Source organism: Serinus canaria, chromosome W, assembly GCF_022539315.1.
Source record: "Serinus canaria isolate serCan28SL12 chromosome W, serCan2020, whole genome shotgun sequence".
Taxonomy (NCBI): Eukaryota; Metazoa; Chordata; class Aves; order Passeriformes; family Fringillidae; genus Serinus; species Serinus canaria.
In genome coordinates, this window is record NC_066342.1 from 17,493,256 (window position 1) to 17,510,650 (window position 17,395).

At 42.9% G+C, this 17,395-nt stretch overlaps 1 protein-coding gene across 2 annotated transcripts in view; it reads left to right on the plus strand.

Moving 5' to 3' along the window:
- The window catches only part of LOC108962568 (CBP80/20-dependent translation initiation factor-like), a 392,204-nt gene that overhangs the window by 112,444 nt on the left and 262,365 nt on the right, over positions 1-17,395 (plus strand). For both annotated transcript variants that reach the window (XM_050986366.1, XM_050986368.1), the window contains one exon: positions 7,775-7,850. In XM_050986366.1, the coding sequence (XP_050842323.1) occupies positions 7,775-7,850 (76 nt within the window). The remainder of the gene's footprint in view (positions 1-7,774; positions 7,851-17,395) is intronic.

A 17,395-nucleotide genomic window follows, 5' to 3' on the forward strand; every position in this document is an offset into this window, starting at 1 on the left:
TCTAATATCCCAGTTAGATCTTCTTATTCTGCTCTTGAGGTGTATATGTGTTTGTAACTATGTTGCCTAGCCTTTAAAGGATGTCCTTAGGAAAGGGGAGCAGGCTGGTTGGATTTCTGAGATGTTAATTTGCATTAGCAATTATAGCATCTATATTAAATTTAAATGAGAGCCCAATAGCATAATGAGCCCAAAGACAAGTCACTTCTACAGGCTGTATTAATGTGAAATTACACTAACAACCTGATTCACTTGGGCTATCAAAAACTTCCTGGTGCCTGTATACAAGAGAGGCTGAGAAACTAATTCGATTTGGTCTCTCATGAGTGGTCCTTTTGACCACCCAGCATTCTACCTTGATTTCTTCTCTTCTGGTCTCTTGAAGTGCCTACAGTTCCTATTCTTGTCACTCTTGCTTCTCATATACTTGATTCTTGTGGATTACTAAAGTGGATAGGTTTAAATCTTTTGTATTAGAAGGTTCTATTAGGGATCCAGTATACTAATTAAAAGCTTGGGACTAAGGCCATTCAGCATCAGTTTGGATAGAGGTACTCTCTAATTCTAAGACTCTAATTATAATTATACATAAAACAATTCTGTAAATGAAATTACAAACTACCTCCGGCTGTAATATACTCATTTTGCCTGAGTAAGTTTTAGTCTCAGTTCATTGTCTTCTGGTGTCACTTTCTAAGGGGCTTCTGGGGCCTTCTTCACTCGAGAGTGGTGGATCCAGGCATTCTGCTCCTTGATCTTGATCGCGGTGAAGGTGGTGAGAAGCACCTGGAATGATCCTTCCTACTGTGGTTCTAAAGTATTTTCTGTAAGAGACTCAACATATACTTAATCCTCAGGCTGTATGTTATGTACTGGTCCATCTAGCTCCTTGCTCTGAGTTCGATGTTTTCAGTTTCTCTGAGCTGTTTACTTAAATGAAATGTGATCCTTGATCTGAGGATATTGCAGCTGGAACTCTGAAATGTTGTATTATTTCTTGTAATAATTCTCTGGTCATCTCTCGAGCCTTGACAGTTCTGGTGGGGAACACTTCTGGCTACCCTGAAAATGTATCTGTCAATACTAATAAATACGGATACCCCTCTTTCCTTGGGAGTTTTGAAAACTCAATTTGCTACTGCTGTCTAGGCTCATGGCGCCTCCCAATCTGACTAAGTTTTTGGTCTGGGGGTATTCTTGGGGTTAGTCTGGAGGCAAAGATCACACTGTCGGGTCACCTGAGTAATAGTGGCATATAAATTTTTAGCAACTTTTCTTTCAATCAAGTAGGTGTTTAGGGCATCTATTCCCCAGTGTGTTTTCTGGTGTTCCTCCCTTACTAATGACTGCAGCAAATGGGAAGGGATTACTAGCTTCCTTTCAATGGTAGCCCTCCCTTCTTGTTTGTATGTCCCTTTTTGATCTTTGATTAGTTTTTTATCTTTCTTATTATATTCTGGCTTACCTGGAATTAGAGCTCCTTTAATAGTTACTTCACTTTTCACTGCTTCCTTTGTCTATCTGCCTGCTCATTTCTTACTTTTAATTCTGAGCTCACTCTTTGGTGTGCCTTAATATGCTTAATTGCTACCTTTTCAGGTAGCTGAACTGCTTCTAGCAGCTGGATTATTTCTTGCACATGTTTGATGTTCTTTCCTTGTGAGGTTAACAGTCCCCTTTTATTCCAGATGGCTCCATGTGCATGCACGACTCTGAATGCATACCTTGAGTCTGTATAGATGCTTATTTTCTTTCCTTTTGCTATTTCTAAGGCACGGGTCAGTGCAATTATCTTGGCCTTTTGCGCAGAGGTGCCTGTTGATAAGGGTCCAGATTCTATTCTCTGCAAGTAGTGACTGCATATCCAGCATGTCGCTTTCCACTGGCAACGCAGCTACTCCCGTCAGTGAACGAGGTCTCTGCATCATCTAAAGGAGTGTCTTTTAAGTCTGGGCAACTGGAGTAAGTAGCTTCAATGGTCTCTAGGCAAACGTGGTGCACTGCTTCCCCTTGATTTCCACTGAGAAGGGAAGCTGGGTTGACAATATTAGTTACCACTATCTCTACATCATCTTGTTCTACCATGATGGCTTGGTATTTCAGGAACCTCTGTGGTGAAAGCCAGTGCCCACCCTTTACTTCCAGTACTGTGGACACTGTGTGGGACACTAGTACAGTCATTGTCTGTCTTAGAGCAAACTTGCGTGCTTCTTGAATATTTAGCTTGAGTGCTGCTACAGGTCTGAGGCAACTTGGCTATCCTTTGGCTGTTGCATCTAGTTGCTTGGAGAAGTAAGCTACTGTTCTCCAATATGGACCCAAGTCCTGAGCTAATATTTTCAGGGCAAGTCTCTGTTTTTCATGGGAAAATAGAAAGAATGGTTTACTTACATCTGGAAGTCTTAAAGCTGGAGCTGACATGAGGGCACTTTTAGCTGGTGAAAGGCCCGTGTGGCTTCTTTTGTCTACTGGAGATTTCTATTTCTATTGGCAATCTGATGAGCAGTCTGTAATTATAAACTTATAGCTGGCACCACTCTGCCATGCCTATCAAGGTTCAGAGTTCCCTTACTGTCTGGGGTTTTGGGGTTCAGCATATGGCTTCCTTGCGAGCTTGCTCTAAAGTCCATTGCCCAGCCCTAACTTCGTACCCTAGGTAGATTACCTTCTCTTTTGCTACCTGTGCCTTTTTCTTTGATATTCTGTATCCTTGGAGTCTTAGGAAATTCAAAAGGCTTACTATCCAGGCCACACATGCTTCCCTTGTCTGAGTGGTTACTAGAAGATCATCTACGTACTGCAATAGCCTTCTTTCTTCCTGTGGAGCTTCCCAGGACTCCAGATCTTTTGCAAGTTGTTCTCCAAACAGAGTAGGGGAATTTTGAAGCTTTGAAGGCCTTGAGGCAACACAATCTATGTGAGCTGGGTTTTGCACCTGCTTTTAGGGCTTTCCCATTTGAATGTAAAAATTTTCTGTCTGGCTTTGTGGATAGGGAGGCAAAAGAAAGCATCTTTCAGTTCTAAAATGGTAAACTAGGTTGGTTCAAGTGTTAAACATGTTAGTAAGGTGTATGGGTTTGCTACCACCAGGTGCAGATTAGGCTTTTACAGCCTGACCCTAGCTGGTTGTTTTCCTTAACTTACACAGGAGGTGCCTTCTCTGCCCTCCCCGGTATGTTAGAGGCCCATACCCCAGGAAACACCTGATCCATTATTTTCTTGTTAATTTTATCCTTATTTTCAATTTCAGTTTCACTAATTGTTAAAATTAAGTCTAGTTTGTCTACATATTGTTGATCCTTTCTTAAAATAATCTCTCTGTCTTTAAATGTGATCTTTGCTTACAGCTGCTCTAACAAGTCCCTACCCAACAGGACCTTTGGAGAGTTGGGCATAATCAAAAACCTATGAATATTTTGATGGTTTGCAAAGTATGCTTTTTTAGATTGGCCAGTTGCCCCCTTACTATAACATAATCATCTGTTATAGGCATCGAGGCTTTACTTAACACTGAGTATGTTGCCTCTCTGTCTACTAAAAACTCTATTTTCTTAGTTCCTATCTTTCTACTCCATCCCAACCCTTTGCCTTAATTCAAAGTCTTGGGGTATAAAATAGGCTGAGCACACTCAACCTTAATTATTTTTGCTGGATTTCTTAAATTACTTGAAACTCTCTTTTCTAATAATTTAAACACCCTGTTACTTCTTTGCTTCTCACGACTGGCTGCTACTAAAATCCTTATAGCTCTCTGAGTAGCCTTTGTTTCCTTAGAATAACACAAATGACAAAGTGCCTGTCTTGGTCTCTTCCACTTAAACTCTGCATTACGAAATCTTAGTCTTTTCTAGCTTTCTTCCCACATAATCTAATTAAAGCATTGTTTCCACTGACACACTTTGCAGCCTTGCAAAGGTTGTGCTTGTTACAGTAAAAACTCTGATATGCCCACAAACATAGACTCTTCTTCTCACCCCTTCCCTGTATCTCAAATTCATGAGAGTCAGGGCTTGAATTGCTGTGGGAGGGGAATTCCTGGTATTCCTTTAATTCATTTTACCACAGTTAGACATAAATCACCACACTGCAGTTTTTCTGTGTAAAATGCTACACTTGTTGCAAGCAAAATCCTAAAATCTCCACAAACACAACCATACAATCCTGAGAATCAAATTACCACAATGCAGTGGAAGAACCACGCAACCTCACCGGGAAAGGGGGTATCTCTCACAGTGCCCACTTTCCTCAACACAACACAGCATACAATACTTCAGCATTTACCCACATCAGCTTTCTCTGGTCCTCACACATTCTGGACACAATCAAAATAACAGCACACAGTAAAATTCTAGGGGTCGAATCCAAACTACTGGGGCAGAGGAACCCCCTGAGTTTGTCTAGCCACAGTTAAAATGTGCATAATCTACACAAATCACCACTTTCAAACACAATAAATGTCCTTACCCACATTTCTCTGCTTGTTCCACTTTTCCCTGCCCCCACAGCCTGCCCTAGCCAGCACCTCAGGCCTCATTCGGCCACTTCAGATGCAGGTAGAACTTCTCCCCTGCACGCCGTGGGTACACTCACTCGCTCAATCTCTTTTATACACTATGCACTCACACAATTACAAACACACGTCCGGACACCACAAGCACACAAAGTTCAGTTTCACTCTACTCACCCCCAGAGTTGCTAGCGGCTGCTCTATCGAACAACGAACCCGTTCCCCAAGTCGCTCTATCAACCGGGGACCTCTGCCGCTGACCGTGCTCTCAGTCTATGGCTGCCTGCAAGCACAGGGACAAGGCTGTGCACTCAGATGTCTCTGAGTGATTTATTAGCAGTCCTATCTGTTTCTCCCCCAAGGCCCTCCTTTGATATGCATACCGTTTGTCCGCACACCAGCAGGTCATTGTCTGTCCTCACAGGAGGCAAACCCAGACGGAGCGGAGCTCCTCCAGGGAAAATCCCCGGGCGCGCCTCGGAGGTCCGTCCTCCCCTCCGCCCCTGTGAGGACAGAGATGGTCTCCTGGCTGGCCTTGCCAAAATGATTTGCGGAAGGAATAAAAACTCCACAACTTCGTAAAAGTTGTGAAGTCGGTATGTTTATTACAGCGCTGGATAGGTGTGGGGATTATTCTCCGTAAAGGACACGTGTGCCCCCCTGAGAACTCAGGATCCTTTTTTATCTCCCTTACTGGTACATATGCATAGAATTTTACAATAGGTTCATACATATTCATTTTACTGGTTTCCCGTTACACTTGCATCTAGTTTTTTTATCAGAAAGTACAAAAAGAACTCCTGGGTCATCTTGCCTTGTCTTCTGCAGCTTCAGCTTTGGTTTTCGTCTGTTTCAAAGTTCAAGGGGTCCTTTTTATCTCTCTCACATTTTTCCTTTAGCTGAGGCAATTTTTTAAACAGCACATTTCACCTTTAATCCGAAATGGATTTCCACCCTGGTAAATTTCTACTCTGTTTAATTGGCACTTGCCAGATGATCCTGCCAGTGACACCTGCTATGTATAGGGAGGATGCAACAGGGTCTGCTTTTTGGTTTGCCTCTGGTTCCTGGTGTACTGTGAATGCCCAGGATGAAAACAGGTAGAGAAGGCAGTGTGAAGGTGAGATATTTAATTGCTCCTAAATATTATTAAATAAGAATTAGTGTATATGCAGAAAAGTTAAACAGATGCTGCCAGCACAAACAATGCATGTCCCAAAATGCAGGTTGTGTAAGTAATCTCTGTTAGAATAGAGAAAGCACTGACAAAATTGGTCTTATTTTTTAACTTTTAAAGTTGTTTGTATTGCTGAACCAAGAATCTCCACCTGCTAGCTAGGCATTTTCCCTCTTGCTTGAGTGGATTTTTTTAACAGGCTAGCTGTGCAATGAACAAATTATTAAAAAAAAAAAAAAGAAATATGGTGTTCAGTATGTTTTCTGCACTGTAAGTACCGAAGGGACCGTTTTATTCCTTAGTCTGATCACTTGCCCAAGGTTGGCCATGTAGTTGCATCCAGTTGATTGATATTGTTACATTTGCTTGGCTGAAGCATTTTCCTTCAGTGAGACATCTGATTTTATTGGAAGATTCTGAGTTTGGTGGTATGATGAATAATCAAAGCAGAATGGTTAAGGAATACTGGGGAACTGTACCTCATTTCTGACCTGAATTATTCTGCCTTTAATTTCCAGCATTAGCTCTTGCTCTGCTTTTACTCTTCCAGTTCAAATAACCTTTTGTAGCTGATATTTTCTCTTAATTCAAGATATCTCCCAAGCCCATGTATTACTTTAGTTTTTTTCTGTACTCTAAGAAATTTCTCTTAACACCTCTTTGAAACATGACTGCCAGTGCTGCCTGCAGTCCTGTAGTTCAGCCTCAGACATGCGTGCTGTCTCTAGAAGAAAGATACCTTCATCCCCCTAATCCCTAATCCCTATATCCTCATCCCCTGCCTTTATGCCACAGTCTGGCATCAGACATTCAACCTGGGACAGTCTCCAACCTTTTCAGATAACCTTTTCCTACAATTTGCTTGCACATTCTGTACCTGTAACTGATATTACTTGTCCACAGATGTTTTACTTGATTTTTCTCATATATATATAAAATATATTTTTCCCTTTGTAAATTAAAGTCCCTATTTCATCTATGAGGGAAAGTCAGTTTTTAAACACCTCTGATTTCCAATAAATCATAGAATCACAGAATGGTTTGGGTTGGAAGGGACCTTCAAGACCATCTTGTTCCAACCCCCCTGTTATGGGCGGGGACACCTTCCACTAGATCAGGTTGCAATTAGGATACCAATTAAATCAATTGTTTCCTTTCAGCTTGATGCTTTTTGGGCCTAGTACTTCAGCACATGCCATTTTTCTGGATTTTTCCCCCCATTTGCTGTAATTCCACTAAAATATGTTGTGCTCTGACTTCCAGGCACTGATTACCTGGGTCTGCTGCTATCAAAGTTTCTGTTTAATATATCTTATTTAACAAGATCTTGTCATTGATCAAAAAAACATTATCATTCTTACATAATAAAAAAATATCATCTTAATTGTTTATAAATGTGGAAGGATGATATTTTATTGACCATTTTTTCTTCTTCAGTATCATTACAAATTCTCTACATCCAGTTAGTAATTATCTTTGAATTGTCTTTGTTACTTTCTTGATAGAAGAAAGTCCTTTAGCTGCCAGGCTTCTCACCCCAATTTTTTGACTTACAAATTGTATGTTTGTATTTATACTGATTGCTGTTTGCTGTCTGAGATGTATGTTTGTGCTTGTTTACCAACACCTTTCTCAGCCATGGAACTGGAGCTCCTGTGGAAGATCAGCAAATGAGAAGTGCTTCAAACAGTTTTTATTATTTTTGTGTCTTTTTTTTTTTTTTTTTTTTTTGGTCTGCGTGGGCTGTGCTTTTGGTTTTGGTTTTCCTTCAACTGGGAATTAAATCACCTAACGCTACTGCTCAGGATTGCCTTTGGCTTTGGTTTTCTCACTCCTGCTATTGCCAAAAGCATTTGAACGCTGCAGCAGATGGTGCAGGACTGAGAAAAGCATTTAATTTTGTATTAACAGCTTTGTGGCTTCATGGGAGTGTTTTGAAGGCACAGCATACTCGCTTCAGAGACCGTCTTTGTTTTCACGAGGGTCCTTCGCAGTAAGAAGTAATCTTCCCCATGTGCCATAATAATAGAAAATTAACTGTGGCTCCAGCAAGGTTTCACGTGGTTTTGTTTGTTTTCTTCTTGCCACAGGCTTGGAAAAGGGAAATTCGAGGATGGTGATAGCATCAACTTGAATGACATAGAGCAAGTCCTTCCAGTGTGGCAGGTAGGTGATGAGGGCATCTCCTGCCCATGCTATGGTGGAGACCAGCAGCTCCTTCCCTATCCTTACAAAACTCTCCACTGAAGTGGGAAAACTGCTGGATTGGATGTGCTGAGCTATGACTCTTTGGGGTTTATGATGGAGAATTATGCCTCTGGTTTTGGCAAGCCTTGCAATAACCCTTAATGCTGGGTGAGGGCAGTTATCATGTAGATTTCATTGGGAGGTGAAATGTTGAGGACAGTCGTCCTGGTTTAGGGCAAATTTGGGAGAAAACCTCCAAAAGGGCCCCCCCCCCAGAAAGCCAACCCATGCATCCCTTCCCCCCACCTGGTTTGGGAAAAAATTTCCGCATAGAGAAGTGGAAAAAACCTGTTTATTTAACAGGCCAAGCACTCCCCAACACACAAAATGAACAATACCAGATGACAAAACTCATTCACTGCTCTGGAAAGATGACAAATTCAGAAAGTCTCTCTGGTGGGTGGTCGCTCTGTTCTCAGTCCCGCCGGCACTGGGAAAGGCTGCAGAGTAGGCCTCGGCAGGCTACGAAGTGCAAGCTCTTGGTGTTTCCCCGGGTCCCTGTCTGGAGCAGGTTCAAATGGTTCCAAGAAAAGGGAAAGTAAAACAGTCCGGGGAAAACTCAGACTACCTCATCTAGCTAAACTAAGTAAAAAGTAAATGGAGTGCTGTGTTCTGCCCCATCCGTGCCCAGACAACAACAGTGTTCCAGCAGACTGTGGAGGAGTGTCTAGTTCTTGATAACAAAACTCTGTGCTTCTTCTCCCCACCTTCACTCTCAGCCAGTCTTGAAGGCACAGAATATAATATCCAGCATAAACAGAACACACGACTGGGGATACAAGCATCATAACATCACCCTGGGACAACAGTATATATACACACATACGCATATACAGGTATATGTACACAAAGCTCATATATTTTAGGAAAGGAGATTCTGAAAAGCATCAGCCCTCCTGACAGCTCCAAAATAAATTGCTGCCAGGAAGCCAGCAGTGATGGTGTACTGACCCAGGTGTTTCCTCTATGCGGTGTATATATGTTTAAATGCAGTGGTCATCCACTTGCTTGTTTTCTCCAGCCTGTTCCTTCTCCAGATCTCTCTATACAGTCCAGTTTTAGTAGTTCTGGTTAAATGACCTTTAATGTTTGGATGTTGGGAAATAGCAGGATGAGACCCTCAGTTAAAAGTCTAATTGAATAAGTCAATTTGTCAGTATCATATAATTTTTCACTTTCCAGAGCCCAAGTCCTCAATGAATCTGAGTGTCCCGGGCTAGGCAAGTTTCTGAGGATGCTCAGTATGTTTTTGCTGAAGTCTCCTCTGCCTTCAGAGGGAAGGGTGGAGACATCTCATGTGCTTTGGTAGTGTTACCCTTTTCAGTGCTCAGCAAAAAGCTTATTGGGCTTCTTGCTCATGCATCATGTGAGGAAAAGCTTTGCTCATCCTGAAAAACATGGGATGATCTGCCTTATTGTTTCTTTTGGGTGAGCTAGCTGGCACTAAATACACAAATCAGTGGAAGGAGTGGAGAAGTGCTGCTAACTTTGCCAGGAAGACTGCTGCTACTTCCTGCTCAGTCTCTTCCATGTTTGATATGTCTGGACTTTAGGTCACAGGAAGACAACATCAATTTCAGCTTCTACAGACCCCAGAAATTCTGCAAAATACAGTGATTTTCCCTGAGGAATAATTGGAAATGAGAAATCAAGCAATATTTGGTGCATGGAAGTGATTTTCTTCTCTAGGGTTTAACTTTCAGTCAACAACTCTTAAATAAACCAGATCCTCCTGGTCTGGTTATCATCTGATCATGTCCTAACACAAAGTCGTCATCTTATCCTGTACTAACACCAGGTTGAGTCCATTGACTCCAGTGAATCTCTAAGATGGAAAACCAAGCGGAAATGCTGGATTTGGTGTTTTGTTCGTGCCTCTGGGCAGACTCATGAAATGATGTATTATTTTGGAGACATGCTTACCTAGGCATGTATAGTCATATGTGCATGTGGGAACTAGGAGCTGGGTAGTTCTATGTAAGGATTTATCTTGTTTGGCATTGACAAGTTAAATACTTGCAGACAGCTGGTTTAATCCTGACATATCATTAACTGGATTTGAATGTAATTGTGCAATGACAATAGTGATTTTGTTGGCCTTTATCCCTTGTTTCAAATGGCTCTGTGGAGCAGTGTGGGAGCATAAGGGAAAATATTTGAGTGAGCCTTTGGAAGAAAAATCCACCTTCTATGGGGCTGTCCCACACTGTGGTTATCTTTGTGTCATATCCCAAAGAAGAGGCTTTTCCGGTTGGAGATATATAAACTTCTGTTCTCTGTTTAAGAACTCAGGGATTGATTACAGCATCTGTACATGGACAGAGGGGCCAATCTGAGCATCCTCCAATGCCACTGGGGTGGTCAGAGCACCCTCCAAGCACCACTGGGGTGGTCCTAGCATCCTCCAGTGTGACTGGGCCAATCCAAGCATCCTTCAAGATGACTCAGATGAAAATGTTTTGTTGCTGAATGTGCTTTAGCAGCTATAGGAGGGTTAAGAATATCATGTTTGAGAGATATAGTGAATCTTACTTGCAGGCTGCTTTGGAAATTTGTGTTCCTTTAATGATAAGGTATAATAGGACATGAATCTAGAACTAATTTGTAGTGTACATCCAGATCTGTATGTGTATCTCTACAGAGAGATACAGTGACACCTCTAACATGTTAAGCAGAATATTCTGGATATATGGGTGTTAATATATATACATGAGTTTTGCTGCTGAAATCTATCAATATAATTTTAACAAAATATTCCAAGGAAAGCCTATAACTATTTGGCAATAAAAGGTGAAAAATAAACAAAACCCGCAACAACTACCCCTAAAATCCTCTTCTTTTGTTTGGAAATTGAAGAATGGGTTCATCTACTCCTTGGATACACTCTTGCACAATGGCACACTGCCATCTTGTGGACATGCACAGGCAGGCAACTCTGTTTCTGCTTTAGCAGTGGGCAAACTCCTTCACCACAACTGGTATTTTGAAGCTTTCTCCTGCCCCATCTTTTCAAAGCTCATCTGAGGTGCTTGTTCTTACTGTTAAATAGGCTTTGTTTTGAAAGCTTCATGGCTAGGAGCTCATGAGGTCATTGCTTTGGCTCAGCTTGTTAGCTGTAACCTTTTCATCTCTCCTTACTCATAAGTCTGTAGCTGGATTTGGGCAGCAATTCACCTAAGTCCTGACAAAAATCAACTATGGAAGAAAATAATCTTTTGAAGATAAGTATTCCCCATACATAAGATCTTTTTATTGCACCCCAGGGAGGATCAGTTATCTGCTGCATTTGAGACGTGCAGCTCAGATGCAGAGCAGGTCTTCATCACCTTCTCCATTTTCATCTCATCTGGTTTGTTGGAGGAGACCATGTAACCATCTTGGCATCAAGAAGACATCACAGGGAGGGCTGAGTCAGTAAATTTTTCTTTTGCTCCCTTTGGCAAATGCTTGGAAAGACTTTCATGCTTGGATGTTTCACAGCCAAATGTCCCGGTCTTAGATACAGTCTTCAGGCTGCAAGCCCTTGGCAAAGTCTACACTTACCAGAGAAAACAACCCAGGGGGCCATGTCCTACAAAATACTCTTTTACCTCCCTGTGAAGCTACTGTAGCTCACAAAGGATAAAGGAGGCTGCATGTCATGGGGACATGCTGTAAATGCTGCTAGAAAATGAGCAGAGAGTTTTGGGACATGTATAAAGTGGTTTGTAGACTGGCATCTTGCATTTTTTGGCTTTCAGTTTGTTTGACTCTTTCCTCCAGGGTGGGCTTGCCCTCCTCTGAACAGTGTGGTTGTGCCTTGCTGGCCAGCTGCTCCTTGTCTTGTGTTACACGGCGTTTTTCAAATGCCGGGCTTTACTGGTGCTATGGTGTGGTGGTTTTGCATGGGAGGCAAAGCTTCCGACATGCTTCTGTGAAAAACAGGTTAAAGACAAGAGAAACCCAGGAACTTTCTCTTTCTTTTCCAGTCGGCAAACAGGTAATGGGCTGGGTGGCCCCTGCTGCGGGGCTGGGCCCCTTTCTCCATGGCACCCAACAGCTCCCCACCAGCTCCCCATCGGCTGCCGGGCAGGGGAGGGGAGGCTGCACAGCTGAGGCCAGGCTGGGCCATGGCTGTGATTTCTAACATCTTACTGCTACTCAGCTCTGCCCTACCGCCAGCCCGGGCCGAGCCGGGTCTGCTGGGCCCTAAAAACAGGCCTGGACTGAGCTGGCTTGGCCAGGATTCTACTACCATTGAGATTCGCCTGCAACTACCCGGCAGGGGAGAGGAGAAGCCATGCCATCAACACACACACACACACACACACACCCCCACCCCCCCGCCCCCTTCCCCCTTTCCTGATGCAGCTCTGGCCACAAGCTAGTGAGCTCAGCTGGGGTCAGGTGACCATCTGCAGGCTCCGGGCAAGTTATTAACATTTTGGTGCTTCAATCCTCCCTCCAGTGAGAGAAAGGAACAAAATGTAGGCAGTGTAGAGGAACAACATGAAGACATCGGGTCAATAAAGAAGAAGCCAAGTCCCAGATGGGAGGGATAAAGAGATGCCTTGATCTTGGGGTTGAAATCCTATTGTAAAGCTATGGAGAAAGATGTAATTGATATATCAGACTCTGTTTCCCTGTAACACATGAAAGCATGGGTACATGAAGAGTTCAAACTGATGTCAAGCAAAGGCCTCCATACCAAAGAAAGCAGATGTTAAAGTAGCTGTGATCCTATGAGAAGTTTGAACAGAGAAGGAGAGAAGAGTGATAAAGATCCTGTGCCCCCAGAAAGAAGATTATTTTGGAGATAGATAATGAGAACCTTTGCCTTTGAACAGTTCATCTTTAAAACAATACCCCATAAGTTAACATGACCCATAAACACATCTGTAGGAAAAGCTTGTGGAAAATGGGAGAGATTTCACAATGGCAGATTTCCCCGGGCAGCTGCTATTCGTGAAGAGAACCATGAGACAACTTTTTTTTTGTGGAGGAGTCTTCATAACATTAACAAGAGGAACTTCTCTCCCTAAGTGAACTGACGAAAGACTATTTTAGAGGTGGTAAACTGATTGAAATTTTAGGGGTTTTTTTCTTTACATTATCAGTGGGAAATAAAAGGTTGTAGGGGGAGGAGAAGTTTTCTGAAGGTTTTGTTCTGATTCTTATTACTCTTTCTTTTAGTTACTGTTAATAAATTTTTCTTTATACCCTTTTAAAGTTTTGAGCCTGCTTTGCCTTTCTCCTAATCCTACCTCACAGAAAATTAATAAGTAAATTCTAGTGAGTGCACTGGTGATTAGCCAGTGCTAAACCCACTATACTCATTGGTGCGTTGGCTGAGAAATCTTGAATTAGAGAACCAAAACCACTACATATGGGATAAACTTGGAAGACAGCACTGAGATAATTTGGTTTGGCATCTTAATTGCCTTGCAGCTCATGTCCTTCTGTTTCCTTACTGATTTTTGACCCTTTTTGTCATATACTTGGAGTTATGATAAACTGCTTGTTTCTCTTCAGGCTACACTTGTCATCCAGCTTCCTTGTTGGATGAAAAACAAGGGAGCAGCTCCTCAGGAGAACGGCAGACTCTTTAACTGTTCATGTTCCTCTTAGCACCTCTGTATTCTTGACTTTGTCCAAACAGGCTTAGAAGTGCAGAGATTCCTGACCGTGCTGGGGTCTCACCTGAATTTAGGCACTTACCAGGCATTGGAACACCTCCTCATTGACAAGTATTTTCAAGTCAGACATTACAGTTCGGCATGGAGATCATGTGAGTAAAGGCAGGACATCTGTGTGGGCTGGTCACTCAAATTTCTTGTCCTAGGAGAGGCATGGACACATTGGGACATTATTTGTTGCATCTCAGTGCAGAGATCTAGAGAAGTGTGAAAAACATAGTTCACTTTCCTGGTAAAATTTAAAAGTTTATTAAAGAACAATAGGAGATAAAGACAGTAAAGCAGAGATTATGGCTGGATGTGTCTTGGCACTCAGCTAAGAGCGCACTGTTACCTTTAGGGATAGCCCTTAAATACCTTTTCCATTATGTTAGCCTGTTGCATATTCATAGACCCTTATGCATATTCATATTTTTACTAAACTAGTTTACATATTCCAGAAACTATTTTGCATGGTGTTTTGCAGAGAAAATCAAAATCTCCACAACTTTGTAAAAGTCTCCCGGAGGGAGAGAGAGAGAGCGAGAAAGCAGCATGTGCCTGTGATAGCGCAGCCAGCGTGAAGGAGAAGGGGCGGGGGTGCCCAGCAGGGCAGCCAGCTGTGGGAGTTCATGAACCAAACTGGCAGAGCCTGGGACTTTTAACCCTTCTTGGAATGATGGAAACCTTGCAAATGCTGATTCCTCCTGAAGTTGATGAGATTGAGAGTTGAGAAGAATCCTAGGTGGGAGGAGATGATGGAGTGGCCTTTGGCTGGACTTTTCTTGGATAGCCATGGACAGAACTCTTGTGTTCCTGCGACACAGAGACTGCATTCTAGGAGGAGGCAATGGCTCAGAGCCAGGAGAGTGCGGTGATGTGAAAGTGTGTGAACAGAGACGACGGGTGAGGAGGGTGGTGGTGGTACCCTCTGTCTTCGAAGAAGAGGAAGATGATCTCTGTTCAAGAGACCACTCAGCCACAGGGGGTGAAATTTGGGGGGGACAGGTGTCCTGAAAGGAGAGGGACTGTGCTCTTTTTGGAACTGGACAAAGCATCCTTAAAGGGAAAAACCCGAGAAGCAGCTCTGATCCATGTGCAGTGGTGAGAGCACTGGACATGGAAGGAAGAGGTCACGATGGCAAAATGTTCTCCAGGCGGTGCCACACGTGACATGGAAACACGAGAAGTTTTGACTGTTTCCTGGGGAAGTCTGTGGTGCAAGAGGGACTCCTCTCTTCTCGAGGAATTGAGAATTGATTATCTAAAGGGAGGTAACGGAATTAGGAATTTGGTGGGGGGAGGAGGAAGAAATTTGGAAGGTTTTCATCCCGTGTTCTGTGTGTTTTTCCTTGTAGTTTTAGGTTAATAAAGTTCTTTTTTCTTTCAATCTTAAATTGGAGCCTGCTCTGCTCTGTCTCTGATCACATCTCACAGTAGATACCAGGTAAAGAGGCATTCTCATGGGGGCACTGGCATTGCGCCAGGCTCAAATGATGACAGTTGTAAAGCCGGTATGTTTATTGCAGCGCTGGATGCATTCGGGGATTACTCCCCTTAAAAGTCATGCGTACCTCTGGGATCTCCAGGTCCCCTTTTTATCTTTCTCCCCAATACATATGCATACAATTTCACAATAGGTTCATACATATTCATTTTACAGACTTTTTAGCACTAGTTCTTTTGTTATCAGAAAGAATTCCTAGGCCAGTTGACCTGTCTCCCCCCCTTATCTCTGCCCTTCAGTGAAGCAATTTTTCTGAGTTCAGACTAAACAGCTAAGATTCCAAGGCTTAACTAAAAGATGTACATTTAACCTAAATCAAAATGGATTTCTACCCTGGAACCTGGAAAATTTCTACTTTGTCTCATTGGCCCTTCCTTGGGTCTGCCTTTTTAGAGCATGCGTGTTTCTTGTCTGTGGTTTTGGCTCCTTCTCTTTATCACTTCCAGTCTGGGCCTTGGTCCATACTTTCTTCAGACAGCAGATGCTGATAGTTGGCATATCAATAGCAGGGTCCTCATTACATGTTCACTGAATGTTATCCCGACCGAACAGACAGTTCACTCATAAATATATCAGCTACCACTACTATGTCTAAGATTTTTGTTAATAGCATAAATAAAAGCAAAGTTATTTTAACATTATACATGTAGCATTCATCTTAATATTTGCAAAAAGCCAACAATATAATGTGTATTTCTAACAGAAGGCTGAATGATTCCCATCTGGGTATACCCATGTCCTTTCCCTGTCAGCTCTGCAGGAGCCCAGAGGGACCCACTCACACATGGACTTGGTCAGATATGGTAGGTTCTTTAAGAGTGATGAAGTCAACCCAGGTATCCAGGGGAAGAAGGGTGGATCATGGGAAAGCATCACCTCTGCCGTCGCTCTGAATGGGGGAAGGGGAAAATCAGTGTCCAGCAGTGGTGTCAGGGCTTGCTTCTGGACCCTACATATCACTGATCTTTCCAGGGTAGTAGTGGCCAGGGGACATGTCTCTTTGTAGCTCAGGAACAGCTCTTTGATGGAGTGGTGTTATTTACTATCACCATACAGAATCCTCATTCTCTCCACACCCTCTCTTGCCCACTCTTTCTGCACTTCAGGGTTGGGCAGTTGTCATTTTAACCAGCTTGGTCCGCAGCCCAGATCCTTCTTCTTTCGGTCTTGCCCATAACAACATGGCCCTCTCTCAGTAGTCTGTTCTGCACCCATTAAGCTGGGATGGGCTCATCTCTATGTCTTGCGTCCCCTCTGTCCAGGTTTAGGAATGGTATTCCCCAATTTAGTACTCCCACTAAAAAGAAAACCATGAGCCACTCCCCTCCCCCCTCCAGTGAAAGACACAAAAAGCAGAGATCATGGGTTAAGATAAGAACAATCAATTGGAAACAGCAATGTATTAAGAAAACAAACAGTAACAGCAGCAATATTAATAACAAAAGTGTACAAAAGCAAGAGTGATTTACATGCAAAATGCTCACCAAAGACCCCAGGTGATAATGAACAATGGCAGACTAGTTTCCCCCTCTAGCAATGCTTTTCTTGATCCTAAGCCATGTTCCTCTTCTCAAGGGAGAGTTCCTTACTTCATCCCTGGTAATAACTTGAAATTTTATAGACTAACAACCTAGACACACCCACATGGCTTTAGGGTCTGCCTCGTCACAGCTAGTGTGAAAAAATTAACTCTGTCCTGGCCAAAACTGGGACGCTACCCACCCCTTTTTCTTTACCATCTACATCAAGCCCAGATCCTACACCTGTAGAGATAGAAATGTATATATTTATACACATACAAGCATGGGTGTCATTTCCATAATCAACAGCCATCCCTCCAAGATGTCTGTTGAGTTCATTTAGTCCAAGACTGTGGGTTTTATCTGTCCTAGATGTCTTCCAGGGCAGGGGGACTGGTGTGCTGTCAGATGGTTTCAAGCTGCATACGGAGCTCACAACTGCTGTATCTGGAGCAGTCCATTTTCATTGTCCATGGTAGATATGGCATATAGTGGTAGTGTCATTCAGCAAACAATATTGTACAATTCAACATTACGGACTGTTCTCACCCAAAAATCAAATCCCCCTGAGGTACACTGTGGTAATCCGTGGTTTTCCTGGGCCTTATATGAGTCCAATCCGGCTAGCTTAAGACTCTAGCCCGCACGGACCCGCATAGACGAAAGTAAAAGACTCCACGTGGGTGCAAGTATCTTGTTTATTGGCTTGGTGCAGACACAGGTGATGGGGTCACCCAGGTAGAAAAAGAGGGCGTGGATCTCTCACACAGGAGGTTTTATACC